At 42.1% G+C, this 27,135-nt stretch overlaps 1 protein-coding gene and 2 pseudogenes across 4 annotated transcripts; all 3 read left to right on the top strand.

Moving 5' to 3' along the window:
- The first annotated feature begins 206 nt into the window (after window positions 1-206).
- LOC116600287 lies at window positions 207-1,141 on the top strand (annotated as a pseudogene).
- Window positions 1,142-7,301: 6,160 nt separating this feature from the next.
- LOC116567979 lies at window positions 7,302-9,546 on the top strand (annotated as a pseudogene).
- A 941-nt stretch (window positions 9,547-10,487) lies between these two features.
- LOC116571757 (zinc finger protein 501-like) lies at window positions 10,488-25,241 on the top strand. Of its 4 annotated transcripts, none has more exons than XM_032310091.1 (7): window positions 10,488-10,562; window positions 17,126-17,173; window positions 17,652-17,737; window positions 18,564-18,690; window positions 19,249-19,329; window positions 20,273-20,355; window positions 20,819-25,241. In XM_032310091.1, the coding sequence occupies exons 2-7, from the start codon at window positions 17,149-17,151 to the stop codon at window positions 22,085-22,087; spliced, it is 1,671 nt and encodes a 556-aa protein (XP_032165982.1). In that variant the 5' UTR covers window positions 10,488-10,562; window positions 17,126-17,148; the 3' UTR covers window positions 22,088-25,241. The 4 variants fall into 4 exon arrangements, with proteins under 4 accessions (XP_032165982.1, XP_032165972.1, XP_032165964.1 ...); XM_032310081.1 differs by having other exon boundaries at window positions 10,488-10,583; XM_032310073.1 differs by lacking the exon at window positions 10,488-10,562 and adding an exon at window positions 10,776-10,860.
- The last annotated feature ends 1,894 nt before the right edge of the window (window positions 25,242-27,135 follow it).

Below are 27,135 nucleotides of genomic sequence, written 5' to 3'. Positions count from 1 at the left end.
TTTGAAAGGATACCTAAGTACATTTAGATTGAAAATGAGCTACCACTTGGGTGAGTGAATGAATCATTGCCTTTGGAAGGACTAATGGAGGGTGAAGGATGTCCACCTAAAGGTGGTTATTAGAAATATGATGACTGGCTGCTGTGCCAGTTGGCTAGTCACTGAATATTGCTTTCAACCCCTGCTCTAGCAGGCACATTGGCTACATGGAAGCAGGAAACCATACCAGAGGATCCGAATTCTTCCTCCAGGGCCTCTCAGATGACCCAGAACTGTAGCCCCTCCTCTTTGGTTTGTGTACTTGGTCACCATGCTGGGAAACATGCTCATCATTCTGGCTATCCTCTCTGACTCCCATCTCCACACACCCATGTACTTCTTCCTCTCCAACCTGTCCTCTGTTGACATCTGTTTCATCTCCACTACTGTCTCAAAGATGCTGATAAACATCCAGGAACAAAGCAAAGACATCTCCTATACTGGATGCCTCATTCAGGTGTATTTTTTTTTTTATGATTTTTGCTGAAATGGATGGTTTCCTCCTGACTGTGATGGCTTATGACCAGTTTGTGGCCATCTGCCACCCCCTCACTACACAGTCATCATGAACCCACGCCTCTGCGGCCTGCTGGTTCTGGTGTGTTGGGTCATCATTTTCTAGGTCTCCCTGATTCATATCCTACTGATGAGGTGGCTGACCTTCTGCCCAGGCACAGAAATTCCACATTTCTTCTGTGAAGTGGTTCAGATTCTCAAGGTGGCTTGCTCTGACACCCTCACCAATAATATCTTTTTATATGTGTCCACTGCCATACTGGGTGTGTTTCTTCTTATTGGGATCCTCTTTTCATACTCTCTGATTGTCTCTTCTTTAATGGGAGTATCCTCTGCAGCAGGAAAATATAAAGCATTTTCAACCTGTGGGTCTCACCTCTCTGTGGTCTCCTTGTACTATGGGACAAGCCTGTGACTTCATTCTTCACAGAGTTCCTCTGCGACTCATTCTTCACAGAGCTCAATTGGCTCAGTGATGTACACTGTGGTCACTCCCATGCTGAATCCCTTCATCTACAGCCTGAGGAATAAGGATGTGAAGGGGACCCTAGGAAGACTCCGCAATCCAGGAGCCCTTTGTCCATGACAAACGACTGGCCTAAGAACCAAGGGGACATTGTGGGCTCCAAAGGCAAATATTGTGCGTGTAAATCTGGGTTTCTTCCCTCTCCTAAAAGACAGGCCTCACTTCTTCTATTTCTAAAGTACTCACAAGTTTGTTTTTGTTAGGTTTTGTTTTTGTGTTTCTCCCTAACAACTTCCTCAATAATTTTTTCTCCTTTTTCTTCCCTATTTGGAGCCTATAATATTCTTTGGTCAGCTTTCCTACAGCCATTCCTGAGATTTTCAATATTACATGTGAAGTACTTATATCAAGTGCTAGCATGGTTTCCCCCCCAAATTGTCCTCTGGAATGCTGATATCCTTCACCTTAATTTGGTTATATGTTTGTTTTAACCTGGAAGAAATGGAATGGAAATCATACAATAGTCATAACCAAAGTGCTTGCCATATTGAGATTGTACTTATTGCTCTACATCTGCAAATTTATGTATCTTGACATTTCCTTAAGATATTTTCTCTCTTTAAAAAAGGTTGGCATTGGGGTGTGGAAACCTGACTCTGAGCTCACACTCCTAAGTTTGCTACCATAGTGTTCCTGAAAACACTGGTCTCATTTTCAACTTCAACAGTGGGAATGTTGATTTGAAACCTTGTTTGTTCAGGTTTTTTTTTTTTTTAAAGATTTTACTCATTTGGAGAAAGAGTGCAAGAGCACACAAGCAGGGGAGTGGTAGGCAGAGGGAGAGGGAGAAGCAAGCTCTCCACTGAGCAAGGAGCCCAATGCGGGACTCAGTCCTTGGACCTTGGGATCATGCTCTGAGACAATAGCAGACACTTAACTAAGACACCCCGGTGTCCCTCATTTGTTCAGGTTTGTAGGTATTATAGTGCATTGCATATCACTGAAATATTGCCTACTTGTCTTCTTCCTCTTCCTTCTTTCCCTCTACATACTCTTTGTTCTATTGGACCTTTATTTCTCATGTCAGGCTCTCTGCTCAGTGGGGAGCCTGCTTCTCCCTCTCCCTCTGCCTGCTGCTCCCTCTGCTTGTGCACTCTGTCAAAAAAAAAAAAAAGTCTTCAAGAAATAGTAAACAAGAACAAAAAAAGAATTTTGATAGAAATGAGTCTGCAGTGAGGAGTATATTTGTCAGCATTTCTCCTCCATTTGCAGGGATCCTTTCACTTTCTCCATTGCATACCAACCTGCCAATCAGTGTTCAGCAACAGGTGCTCAAGGTAAGAAGTAACAGGGAATTATGCCCCAACAAGGATAGCTCTCTCTCTCTTTTTAAAAGATTTTGTTTATTTATTTGATAGAGAGAGAGGTGGGGAGCACAAGTGGCAGGCAGAGGGAGAGGAAGAAGCAGGCTCTCTGTCGAGCAGGGAGCCTGATGCAGGGCTCAATCCCAGGATCTAGGATCATGACCCAAGCTGAAGGCAGCTGCTTAACCGACTGAGCTCTTGGAGCCCAAGGACAGCTCTTGATGGAGAGGTGTGAAGTATACCGTCTTCATCATCAATTAGCTGGCATAATTCTCATATCTCTGTTTTGCACCACTTTCCAATATTTCCCCACAGGAAAAAAACTGTTGAATTGCTGTGGGAGCTGACTTAGGGCACATTTTATTGGATGTACTTTCTTCCCTGTTTCACTTCCCCTCTCCCTAACCCATGTCCTTCTTCCTTGCTTCTTCCAGTAATGGGCGTGCCAATGAATCACTGGCTCGGTGTCTTCTTCTGAGGAACCCAAATGAAGTGATGTAGTAAAGATTGTTATGGGTATTAAAACAATTATCAGGGATGGAACTAATAACTTTTGGGACAAAACCAACCCGAACAAAAAACAAGTATTCCATATATAATTAGATCTTCAAATTACTGGAAAAAAGACATATTTCAGCAATATGGGGTGGCTTAAATTCATTTTCAGTCCATTAAGTTTCAAGCAATGTTTAATTATTGTCTATGTGTACAATATGAGGGTACCAAAGAGGTAAATATGATTGCAATACAGAATTATGAGCATAATAATGTTGGTGTGTAATAGAACCTGTTGAAAAGAAAGGTAAAAGTTTACGACTCAAGTAATTCCAGAGAAAACATTTACTTAATGAAATTATTGAGATATAATTTGTATACCATAAAATCCATTCAAAATGTAAATTCAGTAATTTTAGTAAACTTATAGAATTATGTGCCTATTACAATGCAATTTTAGAACATTTCTATCACCCAAAAATTTCCCTTGTCTCCAGTTGCAGTTACTGTCCACTCTCACCTCAGTCTTAGGTAACACCATATCTGCTTCCTGTCTCTATAAATTGGCTTTCTCTAGATATTTTATGTAAATGTAATCATACAATATATGGTCTTTTGATTCTCACTTCTTTCACTTAGCATAATTATTTTTGAGGGTTATCTATGTGGAAAACTTATATCAGTATTTTGTTTCTTATAATTGCAGAATAATACTCAAACATATAAATATACTTCTATTTGTTTATTCATTTATCAGCTGGTAGACACTTGGATATTCCAGCTTGGGGTTATTATGAATAATTCTATTTTGAACATTTGCATGTGTGTCCCTGTGGTGACATGTGTTTTCATTTCTTTGGAGTAGATAACTCATGGTGTAATTACTGAGTCACATGGTAAACTGATGTTCCATTTTAAAAAATCTCCTAAACTGTTTTTTCAAAGTGGCTCCACTATTTTACATTTTTACATACATTCCCTTGAGCAATGAATGATGGTTCCACAGTTTCCACATCACCAACACTTGGGATTCATCAAAAACTTCTTAAAAAGACTTTATTTATTTATTTGACAGAGAGAGAGATTACTAGTAGGTAGAGAGGCAGGCAGAGAGAGAGGGGGAAACAGGCTCCCTGCTGAGTAGACAGCCCAATGTGGGGCTTGATCCCTGGACCCTAAGATCATGACCTGAACCGAAGGCAGAAGCTTAACCCATTGAATCACCCAGGTGCCCCAAAAACTTTTTAAAAAAAGATTTTTATTTATTCATTTAATTGATGGAGAGAGAGAGAGAGACAGCGAAAGAGGAGAGTGGATATACACAAGCAAGGAGAGTGGCAGAGGGAGAAGCAGGCTCCCCACTGAGCAGGGAGCCTGATGCGGGGCTCAATCCCAGGACCCTGGGATCATGACCTGAGCTGAAGGCAGACGCCTAATGACTGAGACATCCAGGTGCCGCTCATCAAAAACTTCTAATGGGACAATACACTTGAGCACTGCGTAACAAATAATGAGTAGAAATTTAACTAAAGAATGGTTTGGGTAGGAAGTAGAGAGAAGAGTCAGAACTAGAGCAGAAAGGAACCACATACACATAAACATGGAAAATTCAAGACTAAGGCATTTCAGGATGATATATAGAACTGTTGACTGAGTTATTAGAAATAAACCTAGAGGGGAACCTGGATGGCTCAGTGGGTTAAAGCCTCTGCTTTCAGCTCAGGTCATGATCCCAGGGTCCTGGGATCAAGCCCCACATTGGGCTCTCTGCTCTGAGGAGAGCCTGCTTCCTCCTCTCTCTCCTTGCCTGCCTCTCTTGCCTACTTGTAATCTCTGTCCGTCAAATAAATAAATAAATAAATAAATAAATAAATAAATAAATAAAATCTTTTAAAAAAAGATATAAACCTAGATATGTAGATGAAGGACAGACTATTAAGAATCAAATTTGAAGGATGCCTGGGTGGTTCAGTTGGTTAGGGATCGGACTCTTAATTTCGGCTCAGGTCATGGTCTCAGGGTTGTGAGATCAACAGGAGCCTGCTTGAGAGTCTCTCCCTCTGTCTTCCCCACTCCTCCCCGCCTCTGCTCTAAAAAGAGAGAGAATCTAATTAAGGATTTTGAAAGCAATGGAACACTAGGGCCATGCTGTAACCACAGATGTATTACGAAGACTTTAGGGTTGCTCTGAGTGGGAAAAACTGGAGGCAGAAGTAATATTTAGGAGACCCTTGAAGTAGTTGAGGGGAAAAGATGATGGGGACCTGACCTAACCAGTGGCAGTAAGATGGGAAGATTTTGGAAGAGAGATATATTAATTTCCTATTGAAGCTATAACACACTGCCATAAGTCTAGTGGCTTAAGATGACACAAATTTATTATTTTACGTTTCTGGAAGTCAGAAGTCTAAAATGCATCAGCAGGGCTACTTTCTTTCTGGAGGTGCTTGAGGAAATCTGTTTACTTGCTCTTTCCAAATTCTAGAGACCTCCACCATTAGTGGGAGTTTTGGTATTCAGGTATAAGACTACAAAGCCCCAGCAGAGCTCAAGAACAAGGAGGGACATTTTGAGAGGGCAGACCTATGCCCAGATGGTTGGCTAAATATAGTCCCAGCCACACACTTGGAAACAGTTTTATCCTCATGTGGACTTGGATATAGCTCCATTTGGCTCTGGCACCATCCCTCAGCCCCCAGAAGAAGACACAACCACCCATACCTTTCAGGTTAACAGGCTGCTGACCTCACTTTGAGATGCGGACTATGAGCAGCCAGCCTGTGATCCAACTCCAGTCTCTATGATCTGGGGTCTTCTGCACGTAAGAATCCAGAAGGACATGTGCCCGTCTGTGTCTGTGCCTGCCAGCAGGTTTGCCTCCAGACCTGGTCTGACTGCAGATCTTGAAGCAGCCCACAACCCAGCTCCAAACACTCTGAGTCCCACCCAAGGGGAGACTCGTCCATCAGTGCCCACTGAAGCAGGCCTACAGAACTCAGACATGGAGGGGACCCTAACGCAGGACATGGCTCCAGCCCCTCTCAGCTGTGCTATGGGGCCATTCATGCACGTCTAGTGAGAGAGCCATACTTTCCCACACAACTAGGAAAATAGCTCTGCCGCCTGCGGATCCTGACAAGAATCCTTGTGCGGGGCCAGCCCTACTAACCAAGGTCCTGGAGGCGGTCCTGTCTACCCAGGGACCAGGCAAGGTTTACTGCCCTACTAACAGGATTTTCAAACAGACTGTTACAGATCCAGGAGCAGCTGTATTACATGGCTCCAACCCAGCTCAACTATGATCCTAGAAGCAAACCACCAGGCCTGAAACCCAGCAGAAGGTCTTTGAGTGAAAGCAGCTTCTAAAGACTGAAAGAAGTGTTTGCTCCTTCAAATGCACAGACCCTAATACCAATACCACTTGTCTGCATACTCTACTAGCTGATCTGTGAAGGATGTCAAGCTGAATACCTACTGCGGTTATATGCAACAAATATCACCTACCATTATATATTTACCATGAGATATTAAAACATATAAGCCTACCATAATCAAGAGTGAGATATGTTTATATATAAATACATTACTAGTACACAAGAGTTTTAGAAACTGATACAGGTATTTATAAGAATTGTTTTTTAAATAGGGGTGCAATTCCAATTCAGTGTGCCAGTTAATTTATCAGTAAGTGGTACTAAAACAATTAGCCATGTTTTCTGGGGGAAAAATGTGCCTGGATCCACTACCACACACTCTATGTCAAAACACATTCCATGCAAATTAGAGATTTAAGTGTCTTTAAATATATTTAAGAAGAAAATGATAAAATCCAAATACGATCTGTTGTTTGAAGAGACTTTTAAAATTAAAGCAGGATGGGCGCCTGGGTGGCTCAGTGGGTTAAAGCCTCTGCCTTTGGCTCGGGTCATGATCTCAGGGTCCTGGGATAGAGCCCATCGGGCTCTCTGCTCAGTAGGGAGCCTGCTTCCTCTTCTCTCTCTCTGCCTGCCTCTCTGCCTACTTGTGATTTCTATTTGTCCAATAAATAAGTAAAATCTTTAAAAAATAAAATTAAAGATAGTCTTTTTGCGGGTGCTTGGGTGGCTCAGTCGGTTAAGGGTCCAACTCTTGGTTTTGGCTCAGGTTGGTGATCTCAGGGTCGTGGAATCATGCCCTCCATTGGGCTCCTTGCTGGGCAGAAGTCTGCCCAGTCTCTCCCTCTGCTCCCCATACTCTCTCATAAATAAAATCTTTAAAAAAAAACACCCCTAGACTTCTTCATCAACATAACACTTAGACCTTTGTACAGATGGCCTGAAGGGCAGGGCGTGAGGCGTGCAGGAGGGAGAGCGCCTAGGCTGGGGCAGTGCTCAGGAGCATGAGGGTCACAGTACTGCAGTCCTGGCATTTTTTAGCATCTGTGAAAGCTTCCTTGTAATTCATTTCCTCTCACTACAGTATTAAGAATTATACCAAATTGAAGGGCTCTTGGGTGGCTTAGTCGTTAAGCATCCGCCTTCAGCTCAGGTCATGATCCCAGGGTTCTGGGGGTAGAGCCCCACATCAGGCTCCTTGCTCAGCGGGAAGCCTGCTTCTCCCTCTCCCACTGCTTGTATTCCCTCTCTCGCTGTCTCTCTCTCTGTCAAATAAATAAAAATCTTTAAAAAAAGAATTATATGAAATTGAAAAGATATGAATGAATATCCTAAAACAAGAAAATGTAAGACATTACACTATTCTTGTCACTCACATTCCTCTGGAATAAGCAGAATTGCAGACGAATTCAATGGAATTTTTTCTGTTCAGTTATAGTATTTGTTCTATGAGAAAACCAGACTAAAATATTTTGACAACAGAAAGGATGACTCTGATAAGAGACATCAAATGATTTGCCAAAATTTACAGATGTAATCAAGACCAGAAATAGAAATTCTAACTACCTTGTTCCCAGTCCTGTACTGAGAATTCTAGACCAAACTGCCTTTTGTGGAAAAAAAAAAATCTGCTGATACTGAAATTTGTGATGAAGGGTGTGACTCATCTGAATTGGCAACCAACAAACTCAAGAGGAGAGTCCTATAGGGGCACCTGGGTGGCTCAGTGGGTTCAAGTCTCTGTCTTCAGCTCAGGTCATGATCCCAGGGTCCTAGGATCGAGCCCCACATCGGGCTCTCTGCTCTGCAGGGAGCCTGCTTCCTCCTCTCTCTCTCTCTGCCTGCCTCTCTGCCTACTTGTGATCTCTATCTGTCAAGTGAATAAATAAAATCTTTAAAAAAATGTGGGGTGCTTGGGTGGCTCTGTGGGTTAAAGCCTTTGCCTTCAGCTCAGGTCATGATCCCAGGGTCCTGGGATCAAGCCCCGCATCAGGCTCTCTGCTCAGCACGGCGCCTGCTTCCTCCTCTCTCTCTCTCTCTGCCTGCATCTCTGCCTACTTGTGATCTGCCTGTCAAATAAATAAATAAAATCTTTAAAAAAGTGCGAACTTTGTGAGTTCAATAGCAAATATTTTTCTGCTATAAAGCAGCATATGATGCTGAAGCACAAAGGTACTAATTCAAATGCATTGAATATGCAAGGAAAGTTTCTCTACCAACATGCTTCTGATTAAACACATCAAACTGCATGAAGAGGATCCCTACATTTGTAAATACTGTAATAATAAAACATTGATTTTTGAGAATAGCCAGCACATTGAAGATACCCATTTAGTGACTTTTACTGCTGTGAGCAGTGCAATGCAGAGTTATCTTCAAGCAACGAAGGCTACCTACATTTCCAGGAGCATACTATTAGTGTCAGTTTTGTAAACATGAAACCAATGATCCAGGAGACTTGCAAAGCCATGTGGTAAATGAACATGCATGTAAATCAACTGAGTGCTAAGTATTAACAATGGAGAACATGGATAGTACAGCCTCTTTAGCAAAATAATCTTTTCTAAAAAATATATGGGGCGCCTGGGTGGCTCAGTGGGTTAAGCCTCTGCCTTTGGCTCAGGTCCTGGGATCTCAGGGTCCTGGGATCAAGCCCTGTGCATCATGCTCTCTGCTCAGAAGGGAGCCTGCTTCCCCCCACCCCGGCCCCCCCATCTTGGCCTGCCTTTCTGCCTACTTGTGATCTGTGTCAAATAAATAAAATCTTTTAAAAATATATTTTATTTATTTATTTTGAGAGAAGGCATTTTGCGGGGAAGGGCAGCAAGAGAAGGAGAGAGAGACTCTCGAGGAGACTCCCCACCGAATGCAGAGCCAGATTCACGCTTGATTTCATGATCCTGAGATCAGGACCTGAGCCCAAATCAAGAGTTCGATGTTTGACAGCTATCCAGGTCCCTACAAAATTCCCTTTGACAAATATAAAAACTTCTTTGTATGTCAAGTATGTGGTTTTCAGAGTAGACTTAATATGAATGCTAACAGGCATGTTGCTACTGAACATACTAAAATTTTTCCTCATGCTTGTGATAACTGTGAAAACGAGTTTTCAAGTATGTGAGAATACAGCAAACATAAATTCACATTTATCTGAAGGGATTTATTTATGTCAATACTGTTAACATTCAACAGGACAAACTGAAGATCTTAAAGTCCATTAGATTTCAAGCAATCAGCTGACTCACTTTTAACCCTAGTGACTGCTAGATGGGGTTTGGAAATGAATGAATGAATAAGTCACCTTCCCATCCGTAAGACAAATTAATTATTTTCTTTAACATCCATAACGTTGATGTAAACTAATAAATTTGGCATTTTTGGTGATGTTAAAGAACAATTAAATATTTGTACAATTAAAGATGAAACATTAACACAGCAACAGAGGTTATCAATTCAGTCGATGCATAAAACACAGTTGATGATGCGCAAGAACAGGACGTTTCTCTTTTTATTGATGAACAACTGACATACAATAATTGATTACTTTCAGGGGCACACAGTGATTTGACACATATACACGTCATGAAATGGTCACCACAATAAGTATAGTTAACAGCTGTTACCATACAAAGAATGGTGAAATATTACATTGACTATATTCCATATGCGGGTCCATGACATCTCCTGTCTTACATATTTTACAACCGGAAGACTGGACTTCTTATCCTCCTTCACATACTTTGTCCATTACGCCTCCACTTCCCTCCTCTAAGTCCTGAATAGATGGGATCACCCAATCGTGTTAAAAAAGAGCTCTATTTACTGCAAAAACGCCACCCAATAACACTCAAAATAAAGGCCTAAAAATGGGATGGACCGCTGGGTTCTCGGGCTTATCGGTAAGGAACGACGACCGTACAGGCTCTAGGAACTGCGGGGAGGGAGACACGAAACCTTTCACTGAGCAGGCCCTTGGGTTTGCCCAGGGGTGTCCTCCCACCGCGCAAACTGCAGCTGGGGCTCGCCCCACGCCACCCCGGCCCACTCAGCGCACGGGTCCCGCCGTCCGCCCGCAGCCGCGCCCAAGTACCTGGGTCCAGCCCTCGCTGTGTCCTCCCGGCCGCATCCCGGCCTCAAACCTAGCGCAGCCCATCCCGCCATTCAGCCGGCGAATGAGGGAGCCACAGTTCTGCGGTCTGAAGTGGAAGCCCCGCCCCTCGACAGGAAGCGGAAGTGGCGTCACACGCCCGCCGGGGTCTCTTCCGGCTGCTTCCTCTGGACCGCGTTCAGCGCTTGGGGATGGTAGTGGTGAGCTGTGGGCTGGCTGTGGTAAGGACGGCGTGAAGGGGAGTGAAGGAGGAGGGAACGCAGGGACGGGTTTAGTCAGGGTCGCGGATGGGCCCGCTGAGGGGCCGAGCCGCGCGGTGCGCATCCGCCATTGAGGCCGGCGGTTCCCACCCCGAGCCGTTGTGGACCTGCTGTGAGGCCGCTTCCCTGGGGTCTTTTGTATCCACTGCGCAGGCAGCCTTTGTGACTTTTCTCAAGGAGGTAAAGAATTTCAGCTGTTGGGAGTGACCCAGACCCCGCCTCCTCGGGGACCTGACTGGTGAGCATTGGGAAAGCTGGTTCACAAGGGCTTGCGTTTTCTTTTCGTGCGGAAGAGAATGTGGCTTTGTCACGCTCGTCCTTTATTTTGGACGCACCGTGTCTTAGTCGGAAGGTATTTTGTTTTCTCGGTCGTCAGTAGTGGGCATGTTTCAGAAGCCAGTGATACACGCGTGCACCGCAAGTGTACTACAGAGAAGCAGATTTCACCTACCTTAACATCCTTCCCTCCTGAACCCGTCCATCCCCACCAGGTTTCAAACTAGGGGACCCCTGGAGAAAAGAATGGAGGCTTTATTACCCCACTTTTAAATAATTGAATTTCACAATTACAGGACGTGTATTTTCCCGACATTTTTGTTTCCAAAGATCTTAACCTAAAGGAAATGTAAATACTACTGCTATGAATGTGGTCGAAGTAGGTTCGCCCATTTTCGCATTTTGCATGGTTGCGCTCTCTGGATCACGACATGTATTGAGAGTAAAAAGGAAATAAATTGCAGGCGTGATACTTGACCTTTATTTTTTTTTTTTTTTTTTTTTTTTTTTTTTTTTTTTTTTAAGATTTTATTTATTTATTTGACAGAGAGAGATCACAAGTAGGCAGAGAGGCAGACAGAGAGAGAGAGGAGGAGGAAGCAGGTTCCCTGCTGAGCAGAGAGCCCGATGTGGGACTCGATCCCAGGACCCTGAGATCATGACCTGAGCCGAAGGCAGCGGCTTAACCCACTGAGCCACCCAGGCGCCCGTGACCTTTAAATACTCGGTAGTGTTGGCGCCTGGGTGGCTCAGTTAGTTGGTTGAGCGTCTGTCTTCGGTTCAGGTCATGATCCTGGGGTCCTGCGATCGAGCCCCACAGAGCAGGGAGTCTCCTTCTCCCGCTGCCTCTGCCTGCTACTCCCCCTGCTTGTGCTCGCTCTCTCTGTCAAATAAATAAATAAAACCTTTTTAAAAAGTTAAAAAAAAAAAGACCGGTGATGTATCTCGTAAGTATAAGGACATTTTGCTACTAAAACGATAATACATTGATTTCACCCCAGAAAATTAAAAATGTTAACTGATACCTGCTCCGTGAAAATAAAATCCTATACATTGTCTCAAAATGTTTTTGGACATTTTTGGATCTAGGACTCAGTTAAGGTTTATATGTGACAATATATATGTTTATGTCTCTTAGTCGCTTTTAAGCTAAAGCAGAGCTATTGTTTCTTCAGAATACTGACTTGGAAGAGTCACATGTTTTTTGAGAAACTCATACTTTTGATATTCGTGATTTTATTTCCATGATGTGTTTAAATGCTTTGTTCATCTTGTAATTTTGTAATATGGTCATTGGGTCTGGTATAGAGGTTGGTAGACTTTGTATCAGAAAAGGCCAAGGTAGTAATGTAACGGGGGGCTCAGGGGTGCAAGAGCACCTGTTTCTGGGGCTCTAAAACAGACCAGGTTCCGCCGCTAGTTGCTGACAAAATCAAAGAGGAGAGGGGTGCCTGGGTGGCTCAGTGGGTTAAAGCCTCTGCCTTCAGCTCAGGTCATGATCCCAGGGTCCTGGGATCGAGCCCTGCATTGGGCTCTCTGCTTCCCCCTCTCTCTCTGCCTGCCTCTCTGCCTACTTGTGATCTCTCTCTGTGTGTCAAATAAATAAAGTCTTTTAAAAAAAGGAGTTATAATGTACATCAAGTATGTTATCTCCCTCATGGTCCATAGTAACTACTGCTCAAATTTAGTTTTAATCTCACAAAAATCAGTTACCTAAAGACTAAATTGTAAAGTTATCCTGTAATAACTTGTGTATTAATGAAAACGGGAAGGATATAGATGCAACTAATCTTTTGAAGCATTAATCTTTGTATCTCCTCCTGCAATGTTGGTATTGTTTCTGGATTATATTGTCCAGTGGTGGGGAATTTCAGGATACTCCTTTCAGCTTTTCCTACCATAATGGTCCTTACCCTGTGGGTCAGAGATAAGGAAATTCTGCTAGTTGCCAAAAATTCCAATTATATATTTAGGTTTTAGGGAAAGAAATAAACACAGGGTGGGTGCTTGCTACAGCTGGGTCCAGTCTGCGTTCACTGAAGGTTAAGATTTAAAAAAAAAAAAAAATCTCCTCCTAAGTCTCTGCTTTGGTGGTGTGCCAGAATGATATTTTGGATCCTCAGGAATTATTGTCCTCTTAGAGACTGTCTGAATATTTCCTTTTCCCCCATGCATAGTCACTTGTAAATGACTGTACATCCTTTTATGAAGAGCCTGTAGGAAGGTTTATAGTGTGACTAGTGGTGATGATGCAAGATCCTTCCTTTGCTGAAGGAGTCCCAAGTTTGTGATACAGCCTATGTCTTGAAGTTGGGTAGGTGGCTGTGATTTTCCACAGTGGTCAGTCAAATCTGAGTTTTGGTTACTGTACTTGAGGTTTCTAGTTATAGACATCAAATCAAATTCTAGTACATAGGTTGGCAAACTGAACCCTTGGCCAAATCTGGCTCTCACCTTTTTCTGTAAATACAGCTTTGGACAAACTTAACCATATTCATTGGTTTACATTTTTTAAAAAATATTTTACTCATTTATTTGATAGAGAGCACAGGCAGAGGGAGAAGCAGGCAGAAGGAGAAGCAGGCTCCCCGCCGAGCAAGGGAGCCTGATGCAGGGCTCAATCCTAGGACCGTGGGACCATGACCTGAGCCAAAGGCAGATGCTTAACTACTGAGCCACCCACGTGCCCCCGGTTTACATATTTTCTATGGCTTCTTTGAAACCACAGAGACAGACTTGAGTTTATATAGCACAGACAGTATTTGGCCTGCTGTGCCCGCAATGTACTGTATGGATTGGTAAAGCAGGTTTGTTGAGCTCTGCTAGAACAGGCTGCATATCTGTTTCATTGCAAGGGACCAGTTAGGCTGGGCTCAGTTAGCCACTGCTAGTGATTTCTGCAGGCCAGAGCACTCTGATTCCTGTTTCATTCCCACTGCTCTTGACAGTTCACATGCTTACTTTGTCTGTGGCAATTAAGTGCTGCCTACTTGATTTCTGCCTCTATGGCTTCGCATCATCCCCACTGAAATCAGGGAACTCAGTGATCGTATAGCCCCAACAGTTGTACCTCACCTATCATGGAGAATAACCACAGAGGCTTCTAGGATGGAGGCCATCTACTTACCTGTTTTCTATGGAAAACAGGGTCTCTTGTGGAGACCCTTCTGTTCCCTCAACATAGAGTGGGAAATGGGGCTGTGTATCACACAGGATAAATCCAATGCCACATTGCTATCTCTCTGGGATTTGCCCCTTCACATTTTATGGTGGAATTTCTGACATGTGAACTTGTTACTGTGGGTCAACATTGAGTCTATGGTACCATCCAAGCAAGTAAGCTGTTAGAGCTTTCCCTGCATCCATGAGGTAGTATATATTAAACCCAGACTGTCATTATTATAAGTGCCCCCATGTCAATGAATTTGGCCCAGTTTATTGTTATATCTACACTTAAGGGTCTGGCATGCTTACAGTTTATTCCCCGACAGGGTACTCGGGTTTCTTCTACATATCATACTAGTTGGAATTGTTTTGTTGTACAGGCTATTTTATCTTGCATTGACTTGTATCCCTGTTACCCTGCACTATGAATTCATTATGTAACTAGAGGCAGTAGCAGGTTTGGGTGGATCTTGAAGAGAAGGAGCATTTCCTTCTAAGACTTTTGCCCCAAGTGAGAGTTCTTCGGTATTTTTAAGCAGAGGAAGGCTCATCTCAGAAACCAGAGGGCAGGAGACTTCCTGATGACGGAGAGTTGGTGTCTTGTGGATTCAAGATTGTGACTTTCATCTTGGTCTGACTCAGTGTCCCCATTCGTTTTCAAATCTCATTCTGCCCTTATCAGTGCCCTAATTTTCACATGAACAACTAGTTGATATAGACACTCTAATTGTGGTTGTAATTTTACCTGTGCAGTTAAATTTCATGTTTGATATTCAGTGGTGTCAGTCCTATGGCCACAAAAAATGTCCTTTTTAAGAGTTGTCTTGATGCTTTGTGATGATCAGACCTTGATACGAGCATGCCATTTTCTGTGCAACTCTAGTCATAAGACTCTGTCTCTCACCACAGTCTTTGTAATCATTACTGAGGTAACAGCTAAGCCTTGCATTCACTTGGATTCCCAAGGCAAGTGCTTCTGTGTACATCTTCCGAGTGATAGCACTCATAATGCAGCTGAGTGTCTTTCAAGGAGCTTGGCATCTCGCTCCAGACAAAGACTTGATGAAATCAACCCCCACATCTCTATTGATACTCTGCTACTCTGTAGATAGCATTTGGGCTGCTGTTCTCTTTTCAGTTTATTAAAGAGAGTCAGTAATGTTCAACATAGGAGTTGTCCTTTAAACTCTATCAGGTTAAAAGATAGAAGGAAGCCTTATTAAGAAAGAACTAAAAATAAAATAAAATAAAAGCTTGGTGAAAAACAGAAGTTATAATAATAAGGAAGTTCTGGAAAGACTCCTAAAAATAGATCACTGTGAAGGACAGGCTGATTGGGCATTGCTCCTTTGCCAGGGCGAGGGGCAGACTTTGATTGCTTTGAGCCTCAGTCAAGACCCTCCAGAGGCTGTTGAATACTTGGAGACTCTATTGAGTTTTCTAAAATACCTTCCAGCATTATTTTTCTTAAAATTTTGGATCCTATTTAGAACCGCCTTCCCTTTTTCTGTCATATTACCCAAGAAGCAAACCAAAATACTTGTGTATACATTTGTATTTGTATATAGGATACTCCTTATTTTTTCATCTATTTGAGTTTTTGCTTCAGAAGCACCAATAAATGGATGTGTCCATTAATAATTGAATATCTTGTCCCTTGGGAATAATGGGCCATTAAGCCCTGGGACATTTTCTGTATATTTCACCGTTTTCTGCATAATGCCTAGGACAGGGCCACAATTTTTTTTTTAAAGATTTTATTTATTTATTTGACAGAGAGAAATCACAAGTAGACGGAGAGGCAGGCAGAGAAAGAGAGAGGGAAGCAGGCTCCCCGCTGAGCAGAGAGCCCGATGTGGGACTCGATCCCAGGACCCTGAGATCATGACCTGAGCCGAAGGCAGCGGCTTAACCCACTGAGCCACCCAGGCGCCCAGGGCCACAATTTCTTAATCATTTGTGGAAAGAAGGAAGGAATAAGCCTATTAGATAAATTAAAAGGAGGTGCAGGGCTCCAAGCCACTCTCAGCTCCATGAAGCGAAGCTCAAGTGTGTTACCAAATTAAACGCTTCATTTTGTTCCTCTTCATAATATCCAGCAGTTTTCTAGGCCAGTGCTGGTGAATGGAAATATAATGTGTAGGCCAAGTATATGATTAAAGCTTTTCTGTAACTGCAATAAACAAAAAAGAAGGAAATCTTATGTAATAATATACTTTATTCCATCTATTGAATATATTTCAGCATGGAAACCCATATAAGAATTGAGGTATTTTAAATTCTTCTCATCATACTAAGTATTCAGAATTCACTGGACACAAAATTTTCATCAGATGTATTTTATGTGTTTGGATCACGTAATAAATACAGTTGAGAAAGATGTATTTAAGTTTATGGAAACATTTAAGTTTTCTAATAAACCTGCCAAAAGTTTAAAATTTAAAATTTAATTAAAAATAAATAAAATCGAAAATCCTGTTTTTGCTAACTGCGTATCAGTTACTCAATGGCACATGTGGCTGCTGGCTACCAGAATGGACAAGGCAGGTCTAGAATGACGTCTGCTCATATTGGAATAAGAACCTCAGGATCTCAAACATTTGAGAGAATCCTGTCTACATTCAATTGTGGATCTCTTTTTTTTCATAATTGGATAGTATTGGACCAGTGATTAGTGTTCTGTGAATCTAGCTTTATCAGCTATTAAATAGGGCAGACGATATCTACTGTAAAGGGTTGTTACAACAATTAGGTGAGCGGATACACATACAGCTCCTAGTAAGACAGATATCTGTCATATGTCTGTTGTAAGGAAATGGTAATAGCTATTACTGACTTTCATGCCAAAGGTTATAACATTTTTAGTGAATTTCCCGTATACCTCTACTGAGAGAGAGCTAATGTATGATGTTTGATAATGGATTAGTAATGCTTACGGATTGATGATTGATATGAATGAAAGATACTCTGGGTAACATTGTGCCAGGAGTAATGAAGACTGCCATATTTACTCACATTTTTAAGTTGCACTGAAGTGATCTTGGCGTCAAATTTCTCATCAGGCATATTTCATCACTCTCCCAGGATGGCAGCCATTGATCTGACCCATGGTAAGTCATTGTTGATTCTCATTTTCAGATGATTCTTAAAGGTCACCCCTACCCAGTATAGGGCAGGATCTGGGTCTAGGCAGTCAGGCTGCCGGTTCACTTAGAAAGAGCTGAAATAGGCCAGAGAATGCTGTTACCTAAGTCAGCTTCCTGGTGTGTATGCTTTGGGACTTGGTGCTGCATAATCCCATAGATGAATTTTATTATCTTGGACAAATAAAGAATTGGATTTCCCAGGGACTGGGTTTCCATATCTGTAAAATAAGGCGATGACCCCTTTCCCTGTGGGTGGTATGTCTAGCATGTCCCTTTTATGGCTCTGGGTGAGGGAGGGCTACTCTGATATTTTATGGCAGTAGTGTGTATTTCTGTGAGATTTCTTGAGTGTACAGGAATATATGGAAATCTCAAACTAGGATGGAATGATTTTTCAGGTAGGTGATTCTGGTCATGCTGCATTCTTTTTTTTTCCTCCCAGATCTTTCTAGAGATCCTTTTTATCTGCCTAAGGAAAAAACAGAGGCAGAAAGGATGGTAGCTGTCTGGCTGAAAAATTATCAACAGGTAATAAAAAAGCATATGAATCAACAGAATACCATACTTACATTCACCAGGTGGATACATTCCTTCTAGGCACATCTGTGTTCTGAGCTTCCTAAAGCAAATTAATCCCCATACAAGGACTGAGTTCCCAGTTGCATTTTCCCTGGAAGTGGACACTCATATTGAAAAGGGATTACTCGGGGCGCCTGGGTGGCTCAGTGGGTTAAAGCCTCTGCTTTCGGCTCAGGTCATGATCCCAGAGTCCTGGGATCGAGCCCCACATCGGGTTCTCTGCTCAGCAGGGAGCCTGCTTCCTCCTCTCTCTCTCTGCCTGCCTCTCTGCCTACTTGTGATCTCTGTCTGTCAAATAAATAAATAAATCTTTAAAAAAAAAAAAAAAAAAAGAAAAGGGATTACTCTGAAAATAATCTTAGTATTTCACTAATCACCTGTGAACCTCATGGATAACAGGTACATATTTCCACCTTGCTATGTGTTCTGACGTGGTAAGGAGGGTGTAAGTATCTTTTTCAATGGATTTAGTCATTCTGTGCTATTTATCAAGGATCTTTAGTGTGCTTAGAAGTCTACTGCAATGGAGGGAAATAAGAACTCCTACTCTGGTTTTTCTGAGATAAGCTTAAAAGGTGCCATTAAAGCCATATGAGTGGAGATGAGCAGTGAGTGAGTTTAGATGGGAAGAAGAGGACCTAGGACCACAGAACCGTGGGAGGATAAAGAGAAATCTCCTAGACCTGCATAAGTATTGAATCTCCCGTCCTCATTCTCCCATGAACGTTGGTGGAGATGTTTCTTGTCTCAAGCCAACATGGGTGTGATGGTTTAGATTGCAGTGACCTTCGAGGATGTGGCAGTGGACTTCACCCAGGAGGAGTGGCTGTTACTGGACCTTACTCAGAGAAACCTATACAGAAACGTGATGCTGGAGAACTACCAGAACCTGGTCGCAGTAGGTAAGTCTGCCAACATTCCAGATGTGTGTCATATACTTACTGTGTTTCCAGCTTTGGTGATGCCCTCTGAACATAATCGGAAAAAAGAGATACATAGTCCCTGCACTAAAGGGTTATCGTCTGCAATGCGTGTTCTGTCAATGTGGCCCTCTATTTGGAATTTACATTCTTAGACTCCACTTCTGACATTCCGAATTATAAAGCTGGGGTTATCGCCCCATCTTCTGTGTTTCAGTAAGCCATCCTGCTGATTGTGATGCACTCCAGCGTTTGAGGACCACTCCTCTAGTGGTTTCCCCATCAGAATGAAGATCTTTCATCATCTTAATTTCCTATTTGAGTACCTTTATGCTCTGTAAATATGTATATACATTCAAAATTGGCTTTCAGGTGTCAAGAGATAACTTATCTCTTGTCACAGAAGGGGAGTACTTGCCTCTTTTGGTCCTTTGGGGATAATTTCATGGCTTTCATTAGAAATATAGTTCTAGATTTATTGGAGGCTTTGTCTTCTCTTGCATGAGCCTCTCCTGTTAATGTACCTTTTCCTGTGGACAGAGTATCAACTATCGAAACCTAAGCTGATTGCTTGGTTGGAACAACAAGAGCTGAGGACAGTGGAGAAGGGAGTTTTCCAAGGTGAGTGCTGTTAACAGTCCTAACTGGTCATTCTGAAGGATGGCATCTTTCAACTTTGATGTGTAAAATTTTAAGATACATTGGTCTCAGAGGGATGAAACCATTTACCTCTGATGTTTGGGATATCTTCAGGTTCCTTCAGTCTTTTACTTAAAATTCCTATGATCTCACAAATGACCTGTTCTGATTCTTTAAGTTTATCATTTTGGTGTATCCTCCTTGTCCAGGTATTTTTCACATGTCTACTTGGTAATAATTTATTACCTTGATAATATTTTGTTTCTGTTTGACATCTTGTTTGATTTTCAGAAAATTATTTTTTAATAAGCCACTGAAGTCTCTCCCTACACACTATTGTCATATATTCCCCATAAAAAAACAGGTGTTTTTTTTCTTGTTATTTCACCATTTTTGATATGAAAATAAAGAAAAGTGAGTCTTAATTTAAAATTGTTTAGTGGTGCCTGGGTGGCCCAGTCATTAAGCATCTGCCTTTGGCTCATATCATAATCCCAGGGTCCTGGGATCGAGCCCCACAGAGGGCTCCCTGCCCAGCAGGAAGCCTGTTTCTCCCTCTTCCATTCCCCCTGCTTGTATTCTCTCTCTCTCTTGCATGCGCTCTCTCTCTGTCAAATAAATAAAATCTTTCTTTTTTTTTAAGATTTTATTTATTTATTTGGCAGAGAGAGAGAGCATAAGCAGGGAGAGCTGCAGGCAGAGGGAGAAGGAGAAAGCAGGCTCCCTGCTGAGCAGAGAGCCTGACATGGGACTTGATCCCAGGACTCTGGGAGGATGACCTGAGCCAAATGCAGACACTTAACTGACTGAGCCACCCAGGTGCCCAAATAAATAAAATCTTAAAAAAAAAAAAGGGAGAAAGAAAATTGTTTAGCCTATGATTTCTTCCTGCAAATATTTAAATTTGTGTTTTATTTTACTTTAGAATGGGAAACACAGCCTCAAACGAAAGGATCAGCATCTCACCAGGAATTTTTTGGAGGAAAAACAGCCATTGAAATACAGAAAGTAAGATTGATATGTGATATTTCTTATATTCCACATTCAAAAAAGATTGGTGGTCCTGTTATAAAATTCAGTGCAAGTGTGAGATCCTTGAGACAATTGGCATTCACCAAAGATAGAGTAATTCGGAGATACTCTGAATATGACGACTTGGCATTTATAATCCAAATCTATCTTGAAAATTGTTGCTCTCTAGATGCCACAGGTACACATTCCCAGATATATAACTTGTGATTGAATCTTTAAACATTTTCGTGAAATTTTAACGGAATGATCTTAAGAGTAGATGGCATCAGTTTTTGGCAGACAGGTTCCCTGGTTTAACTTGAAAGAAATCAACAGGACCTGTATTTATGTAATGAAAATGCTAAGAGTCATATCATCACCATGTTTCTTGCATTGTAAGGTTGAAATTTATCATCAGTCTGAAAATCCTGTCATCATCTTTCATCCCTTCCATCAACAGGAGAGGAACCACCATGGAGCAGAACTCTCTGGCTGTGAGCAAGGTGGAAAAGTCTTGAATAAACATTTAAACCTTAAGACACACATGAGAACTCAAAGTCGAGGGAATAGTTTTGAGTGTAATCAGTATCACAGTGGACTCCTTAATCTGCAGAAGAAAAACTCTACTAAAGAGAAACTTTCTGAGTTTAATCAGTGTGGTAAAGTCTACAGGCGGACTCCACATGCAGTGTGTGAGAGAACCAGCGTGGCCGATAAGACTTTGGAATGCAGTGACTGTGGGAAAACTTTCATTAGTCATTCACACTTTCAGGCACATAGGAGAACTCACAGTGGAAGAGATTTCAGTGAATGGAAGCAATTTATAAAAGCTTCAGTTTTCTCAGCAGGCCAAAAGGAGCATGTACAGACACAGGCTGCTCACAAACCCCATGAAGGTAAACAGTGTGGGAAGTCTTATGCAGATTCCAAGTGCCTCGATAATCGTATCATTCGACTTCATGGTGGAAGAAAACCCTTTGAATGTAGTGAATGTAGGAAAGCCTTCACTACATCCTCACGCCTTTATGTGCATTTGCGAATTCACACTGGAGAGAAACCCTATCGATGTAAAGAATGTGGGAAACACTTCCAGTGGCCCTCACTCCTTCGTAAACATGTTCGTACTCACAGTGGTGAGAAGCCCTATAAATGTAAGGAATGTGGAAAAGCCGTCAGTCGTTCTTCAGTTCTTAATGAGCATTTGAGAATTCACACTGGAGAGAAGCCCTATAAATGTAAGGAATGTGGGAAACACTTCGCTTGGCTGTCAGTCCTTCGGAAACATGTTCAAACTCACAGTGGTGAGAAGCCCTATAAATGTAAGGAATGTGGGAAAGCCCTCAGTAGTTCCTCAATTCTTAATGAACATTTGAGAATTCACACTGGAGAGAAGCCCTATAAATGTAAGGAGTGTGGGAAAGCCTTTACTAATTCCTCACGGCTTAGTGTACATTTGAGAATTCACACCGGAGAGAAACCCTATCAATGTAAGGAATGTGGGAAAGCTTTTGTTTGGCCCTCAGTCCTTAAAAAACATCTACGAACTCATAGTGGAGAGAAGCCCTTTGAATGTGGTGAATGTGAGAAAGCCTTCAGTAATCCCTCATATCTTAAGGAACGTTTGAGACCTCATACTGGAGAGAAACCCTTTCAATGTGGTGAATGCGGGGAAGCCTTTAGGACTTTCTTGTATTTTAATAGCCATTTGAGAAATCACTCTAGAGAGTAATCCTGTGAACTTAAGTACTGTGGGCTTTCACTAGTGCTCTCCTGATTTGACATTTAAGTATTCACACTGGATAGAAACCCTATTAATGTAGGGAATATGGGAAAGGCTTCACTTGGTCTTCCAACCTTCATAAACATACACGGATTCAAAGTACAGAGTGACTCTATGACTGTTAATGGACTGTGGGAAAGCCTTCACTACTTCCACATTTGAAGTCACACTGGAGATAAACCCTATGAATGTAAACACCAAGGAAAAGCCTTTACTGTTGCCTCAACCTGTAAAATTGTAAAAATTGATACCAGAGAGCAACCCCTTGAACGTAAGGAATGTGAGAAAAACTTAACATTGAAGTCATGACTTAACACCTTAAAACGCAGAAGAGATTGAAGACTTAATTTATGTAATAAGAGTGACAAGGTCTTTTATTCCAGTGCATTTCAAAAATCAAAACAACCCGCATTCGAGGGAAACTATGAATATGAGGAATGTGGAAAGGTCTACAGGTGTCCCGTTGAATATGTGAAAGAACTCACTAGTTAGATGCCTATGAAGTTAAGCAATGTGGGAAAGCAATCAGTGTCCCCACAAACCATGTTGGAGGAACACAGTGAAGTTCAATGTAAGAGCTGTGTGGGGCCCGTTTATAGGCTGACTTCATGGATCTATTCTGAATGTTTGTCACTCTGCCCTGATCATTTGTGGGAATGGTCTGGCTTTCTGCCCTTGAGAGCAGTGCTAGTCCAGTCTAGTTTCTAGTGCCTGGTTTTCAGCCTGCCCCCACATGGGACTACCACCGTTAGACTTACTGCTGTGCAAGCCACCTGGATCCTCTAGTTACACTGACCTTGTCTAATACTGTGAAGATGGTGAGCATGTGTATCAGTTCAGTGCTCGTAGTCCGTCTGCAGTGCCTCATGCTGGTGAAGGGGGAGGACATAGGTCTCTAAATTTCCTGAAAATGTTCTCTCTCATACCTGCTCTTTCTGGGTTAGGAAAGACTTAAGAATTAACAGTGAGATTATACACCCTGGTCTCATAGCTCTCAGAAGAGAGCAGCACACCTAGTACTAGGTTAGAAAATACCTTTAACCTCGGGCAGAACACGGTGAGGCTGATAACAGAATGTTCTCTTAGTTCCCAAATCACCAAGGCCTGGAAGAACAGTTATGTCCTTTGTGTTCCGAAACAGCTGCACCTGGCATGTGACGTGCTGATTTGTTTACATCACTTCAGATGCTGTGAGGTGGGAAACCTTGTGAATAGGACAGGTCCTGATACTCTTGTCATACTTGATGTCCCACTGGCAGTTCTTGCAAGTGGCCTTTGGGCAGAGACACAGAATCTATCAGAACCCTGGTTTAATTTTGAGTTAACACATTCATATACTTGTAATACTTGAGCAGCCTTTAGTTATGTCATGGGTGGCCTTGGAGGCTACAGCAGCTTACTGTCACTTCCCTTCTAGCTTAATCGGATCAGTGGAATACACTCCAGCCAATCAGGTTTAATGATAATTTCTGATCAGACGTGACCTGGATAGGGGCACCTGCGTGGTTCAGTCAGTTAAATGTCCAACTCTTAATTTCAGCTCAGGTCTCAATCTCAGGGTTGTAAATTCAATCCCTGCATCGGGCTCCAGGCAGGGTGTGGAGCCTACTTAAAAAGAATTGACATGGGTACATTCCTGTATGTTCGTGTTTGATTGAGATAGGGGTATGAAATGAGTCTCCTGAGTATGGGTGTAGTCTTAACTGCATTGTGTATATTGCAATATATAATACACTGGCCTTAAGTGACGTTATCTCAAAACCCACAAGTCCTAATTCCCACAATCTGATACCCTCATCAGTAACCTCTATATGTTCCAGTAAGGATGGTAGCTGACTTCTGTCTCACCAGGATCCTCTTTTCATACTCTCGGATTGTCTCCCCCTTAATGTCTTTTATATGGGGAAACATGAAGCATTTTCCACCTGTGGGTCTTACTACTCTGTGATCTCCTTTTCCTGTGGGAAAAGCCTGTGGCAGTCTAGCTCAGTTCTGCTGGAGCCATTCTAACCAGAGAAGCTTGATTACCTCAGTGACATGCACTGTGGTCACACCCATGCTGAACTCCTTCATTGACAGCCTGGGAAGCAAGGATGTGATGGGGTCCTGGGTTCTCCGCCTGGGAGAGATGATGGTCCATGATGGGATGCTGGCCTCAGAGCCAAGAGGACATTATGGGCCCCAAATGCAAATATTGTGAATTTAAGTTTTCTGGTTATTATTCTCTCATAATGGATATATTTATTTTACTCTATTCCCAAAGCACCTATGACTTGCTTCTATTTGTCTTTGCTTCTCAACAACCTCTTCAGTAACTACATTGTTACCTTTCTTCCCTAATTAGAGCACCAAATTTCTGTCCTGGTCAGATTTCCTATAGCCATTCCTCAGATGTCCAACATTAGATATGAAGTACCACATCAAATGTGGCATGGTTTTCTCAAAAATCATCCTCTGAAATGTTGATATTTGCATTCATTTACTTTGGTGTTTTTTTTTCATATAAGTGAAACGAGAAGGGTACTACAGTTGTAATTGAAGCACTTGCCATATAAAAACTACTGTTTTATGTATATAATTTGATGGAATTCTTGGAGATACTTTCTCATTTACCCCATTTTTCATAAAAGTTTGTGATTGCAATGGATTCTACCCTGGACACAGAGACATAATTTTGAACTTCCGGTGTGTAGGAATCTAGATTTGAGTGGTAGTTTGCTTAGGTGTTTTTATGTGGTATATTGCATAGGGTAAATCTGATATATTGCCTCATTCTTTGCCTTCTGTCCTCTTTCTTTCATCCCCCCTTTCCTTTATTATCTTTGTTTAATTGCACCTTTATTTTCTGTTACTGCCAACAAGACCCAGGTGGAAACTGCTTTATCAGTTCATGACTGGTGGAAGAAAGAACAAAAACAATGAATGTTTCATGGATAGAGTATTTGTTTGGGAATATGAAAACATCTGGAAATGGACAGTGGTAATGGTTGCACAAAAACCAGTGTACTTGATGCCAACTGATTAGAACTGTACACCTAAGTGTTTAAAATGGTTAATATTGTTATATGTATTTAAACACAATAAAAAAGTGACAGTGGAAAGAGATTGTGAGATTTCTTTCTGGTAATATCCTTTAATTCCATAATGTAATTGATGACTTGTTAGTTTTTAGAGAAATATTTTTTTTTAAAGATTTTTATTTATTTATTTGAGAGAGACAGTGAGAGAGAGCATGAGCGAGGAGAAGGTCAGAGGGAGAAGCAGACTCCCCACGGAGCTGGGAGCCCGATGCGGGACTCGATCCCGGGACTCCGGGATCATGACCTGAGCCAAAGGCAGTCGTCCAACCAACTGAGCCACCCAGGCGTCCCTAGAGAAATATTTTAATATTGGCCCTCAACAAGTCTAGACCATAAAGGAATCCAGAAGGAACTTGTGTCCAACTGGTTCCTCGAGGTGGGCCTGCTCACTTTGGTCTCCCTGCCGATCTTGAAGCAGCCCACAACCTGGCTCCAGACACTGAGCCACAATATAGGAGGAATCCTGCCCACCCAGAAGAAGTCTTGCCCTTCAGTCCCCTCTCTGAGGCAGGCCTGCAGAATTTGAGTCATGGAGGTGAACCCTAAGTTAGCCTTGTGACTTGTTTCCAATCCCTTTCAGTTGTGGTTTGAGGCCATTTATGCCTGCCAAGTGATGTGTTATGAGCCCTACCTATCCACATAACCAGAAATACTACTGCTATCTTTGGATCCTGAATTAGTACCTTGTCCTAGTGTCAGCCCCACTGACTAAGGTCCTGGAGAGATGTCTCTTCTGACCAGGGTGAAGACAAAGTCATTTGCTTTGGTAACAGGATTGTGTACCACAGACTCAATGCAGAGCTGGCAGCAGCCAGGTCTGGTCTCAATCCCTCCCACTTGACTATGATTCCAGAAGCAAAACCCATCACCCCAGAGACATGACATGAGATCGTTTTTATCCATGAAAACAGTCTATACAGTCTGAAAGACATTTGTTTAATTACAGAGACACAAATGACAAGCCCAGTTGCCTGCAGACACGGCCAGCAGACCATTAAGTAGCCTAAGTTGAGCTGACAGATGAAGGGCTTTTCTGTACTGATGTGCCACTAAAGACTGGAAGAGTGATTACTCAAACATATAGAAATAGGCAACGATCACAAGAATTAGGCAAACATGATATCATCAATGGAAGTACCTTAAGCCGAGCACCTACTGTGGTAAATGTAACATTCCCAACCTTCTTATATTTACCACAAAATATTAAGACTTACAACACTGCTATAATCAAAATGGATAAGAGCATAAGCAAATGCAATACTAGTGCAGGACTTTATTTAATAAAGTCGGAGTTTTTTATCTGTAGGTCAAAAATAATTTATGATTGGTACTTAATCAATTGGCCATCTTTTCTGGGAGAAAGAGGGATTGGATCCACTACTCATCTCATATGTTAAAATATATCCTATGAGGATTAAAGACGTCGGTGTTTTTAAATAGATTATATTTAAGAAGTAAACTATAAAATGCGTATATAATTGAGAGTTTCAAAGGACTTTTTAAAGCAAGTTAGGAAATGCAGATACAACTTTTATTTTTTAAAATTTATTTACGAGAGAGCCCACACGTGGGCTGGGGGAGCAGAGGGAGAGAGTCCCAAGCAGACTCTGTGCTGAGTGCAGAGCCCAACTCAGCTTAACCCATGACCCTGAGATCAGGACCTGAGCTGAGACCAAGAGCTGGATGGCCAACTAACTAACTGTGCCACCCAGGAACCCATCCAGTTACGATTTTTTAAAATGCTTCTTTGCCTACATAAAAATCAAAGGATTTGTGCAGTAAAACATGAAAAACTAATGTAGCAAAATAGGTTATCAATTCAGTAGATGCACACAAAACATTTAATGATGCCCATGAACAAGTCTTGATAAATATGTTTTAAATCGGTGTTTTAGGGGCTCCTGGGTGGCTCAGTCA

This window comes from Mustela erminea, chromosome 1, assembly GCF_009829155.1.
Source record: "Mustela erminea isolate mMusErm1 chromosome 1, mMusErm1.Pri, whole genome shotgun sequence".
NCBI classification, from domain to species: Eukaryota; Metazoa; Chordata; class Mammalia; order Carnivora; family Mustelidae; genus Mustela; species Mustela erminea.
This window is presented reverse-complemented; position numbering and strand designations above follow the sequence as displayed.